Source organism: Sinocyclocheilus rhinocerous, unplaced genomic scaffold, assembly GCF_001515625.1.
Source record: "Sinocyclocheilus rhinocerous isolate Xijiao unplaced genomic scaffold, SAMN03320098_v1.1 scaffold574, whole genome shotgun sequence".
In the NCBI taxonomy this organism is placed as follows: Eukaryota; Metazoa; Chordata; class Actinopteri; order Cypriniformes; family Cyprinidae; genus Sinocyclocheilus; species Sinocyclocheilus rhinocerous.
Window position 1 is genome coordinate 948,276 of NW_015659919.1, and position 2,402 is coordinate 950,677.

A 2,402-nucleotide genomic window follows, 5' to 3' on the forward strand; every position below is an offset into this window, starting at 1 on the left:
ATATATATATATATATATATATATATAATCAGTAATGTTTAAAAAATTATCTATTTGCATCTGTTTGTCATCGTTTGGTTAGAAATGAGCAAACATTTGACTATTGACATACAACAGTATAGTATTTGTAAATTTTTCTGAAGAAAATGGGAGTGATGTTTGTACATGCAAAACTCTATGGTAGCAATGGTAGCTATGAATATGGTAGCTATATTTATTTGCTAATGTGGTTGTTACAGTGTTGTGGGTGGTTCCTAGGTGTCTCAAATCAAAAATGCACCAAGCTTAACCTAATATGATTTTGTTACATATGACCTTAATGTTTTAATACATAGGATCTTTTCTCCTTGCTATATTTTGATTTTCTCTACATAAACAGGTTGTATCATATAATTACAGATTAGCTATACCTTTAGTATGTTAACACATATGATCTTATGATAAGCGTGCGCTCAAAGTTAGCATGAGAAGTTTATATTCAGACTGATACCTCGGTCACTGTAGTCATCCACCAGTATGATTTCAGTCAGCAGCAGGTCCAGCGAGGTTTCCAGGACACTGTGCACTGTCCGCAGTAGTGTGGACCAGGCTTCATTGTAAAAGGCTATCACTACTGATGTCGACGGCAGGCTCAGGTAGTCATATTTCAGGTTTCTACATCTGTATAGACAGATCTTGTTAGATAATGCCTTGCTTGCTATATCGTCTGCATTCTTGTTTACAGTGGCATTACACTAATTTAAATATGCACAGTGTCTATGCAGGATTCTTTGATCTTAATACCCAATAGGCAATTACAAATTTGGCAATAAGGGACACGTGCAACCACAACTCATTACAAAACATGGCACAATATCAAATCAAAATCAAATTAAACTCTTTATAAAGCAAAACTGCACCAAAGTGCTGTACAGTAAAAAAAAAAAAAAAAAAGAAGATAAATATCACATACAATAAATAAAATAAAATATTAATTGCAACTTAAAAATACATAAATAAAATAAACATCATGGGCTATTCAACCCTAATGGTCGTTATATAATAAACAAACATAATGCAAACAATAAATACAACACATTAAAAACTAGTAAAATTTAAGAAAATAACAAACAGTAAACAGTAAAATACTTAAGTAATATTTGACTTGTCGTTATACATAATTTTTTTAACCTATCAGAATAAAACCAATTGCAAATGTTTCTCTAGGTAACTATAACAACGCACACCTTTTGGATATGGAATGGGCCATCTGTTTATTGTTTGACTTCATTTTTAGTCAATGTGTCCACAAAGGAAAATTTGAAAATTTCAGCATTTTCTTGAGATAACCAATTAAACTAACACATATCCTTGGGATTTTAGATAAGGTTTTGATTTTTTAAATTATTATTTATGAGTAAGGCCAACTGCAAACTGCACCTCTGTGACAGCGCCACATTGAACGTTTTCCTTCTCCTTTGATACTTTGTAGACGGTCCCTATCGTTAATCACGCATAAGCAAAAGGCACTGGGGTAAGATAGGGACTGTTTACAAAACATTTACAACTTCTATGCTTTGCAATAAATCGGGGCGGGTTAAAACTAATCAACTATAATGTATATCCTGTTCTACGTTTTGATGCTATTCAAACAAACCCATTTAACAACATTATACCAAAAACAGTAAATGATCTGTTAGAGCTGGATATCTGACAAACATCAAACAAACTTCATCACTTACAGTGGATTCCATCTTTCAGGCAGCCTGCGGTGTAATGATATCCTATCACTCACATAAGTGTTTATCTGATGTTTTTTGATGCTCTCCTCCTCCTCTCGCTTCTCTTCTTCAGTCAGGTCCAGTTTAACAGCTCTACCCATCTCTCCCAACGCATTTATGTTTAGAGGAGGCTTCTCGTAAACAGGTTTCTTCAGAAATTCCTCGTCCACATTTTTGGGCTCCTCGACTGGAACTTCTCTTCGACTCGCCAGTCCGATATCACTGTGTGTGTTCCTATGAAACACTAAATATCCCACTACAAACGCCCCGAGAATGTACAGAATGAACTTGGGCCGACTCCGTCTGCCGCATATTGCCATAATGTGTCCTTCTTGTCCGCCCTCGTTTCCTCAGACTGTTTGTCATCTAAAGTTCAATCTCATGAAAAGTTCGAAAAAAATTCGTCAAGGTAAGAGGATCTCGTTTTCAAAGCGCCAGATTTCATTTTATGGTCGACTATAGTGAAGGGGAAGTTATCCAAGCAAACCGAAAGTTGGTCATTTAATCTGTGGTTGAAACCAACTGTTGAGGTGTGATCGACATGAACGGCGAGCAGAGCCGGTTGCAGAGGGGGATGAGTTGAAATCACATCCGTTAATGCGGACACTTTCCATGCGTTCGACATTAAACGCACAACGCTTT

General features: G+C 35.9%; 1 protein-coding gene across 5 annotated transcripts in view; it reads right to left on the reverse strand.

Moving 5' to 3' along the window:
* The window catches only part of LOC107724331 (polypeptide N-acetylgalactosaminyltransferase 12-like), a 22,413-nt gene extending 20,011 nt beyond the window's left edge, over window positions 1-2,402 (reverse strand). For all 5 annotated transcript variants that reach the window (XR_001638016.1, XR_001638017.1, XM_016533211.1 and 2 more), the window contains exons 1-2: window positions 1,722-2,402; window positions 491-660 (exon numbers count right to left, since the gene is read on the reverse strand). Coding sequence is in view for 3 of the 5 variants with exons in the window: in XM_016533211.1 (XP_016388697.1) it covers window positions 491-660; window positions 1,722-2,080 (529 nt within the window). In the remaining 2 variants the exon portion in view is untranslated. The remainder of the gene's footprint in view (window positions 1-490; window positions 661-1,721) is intronic.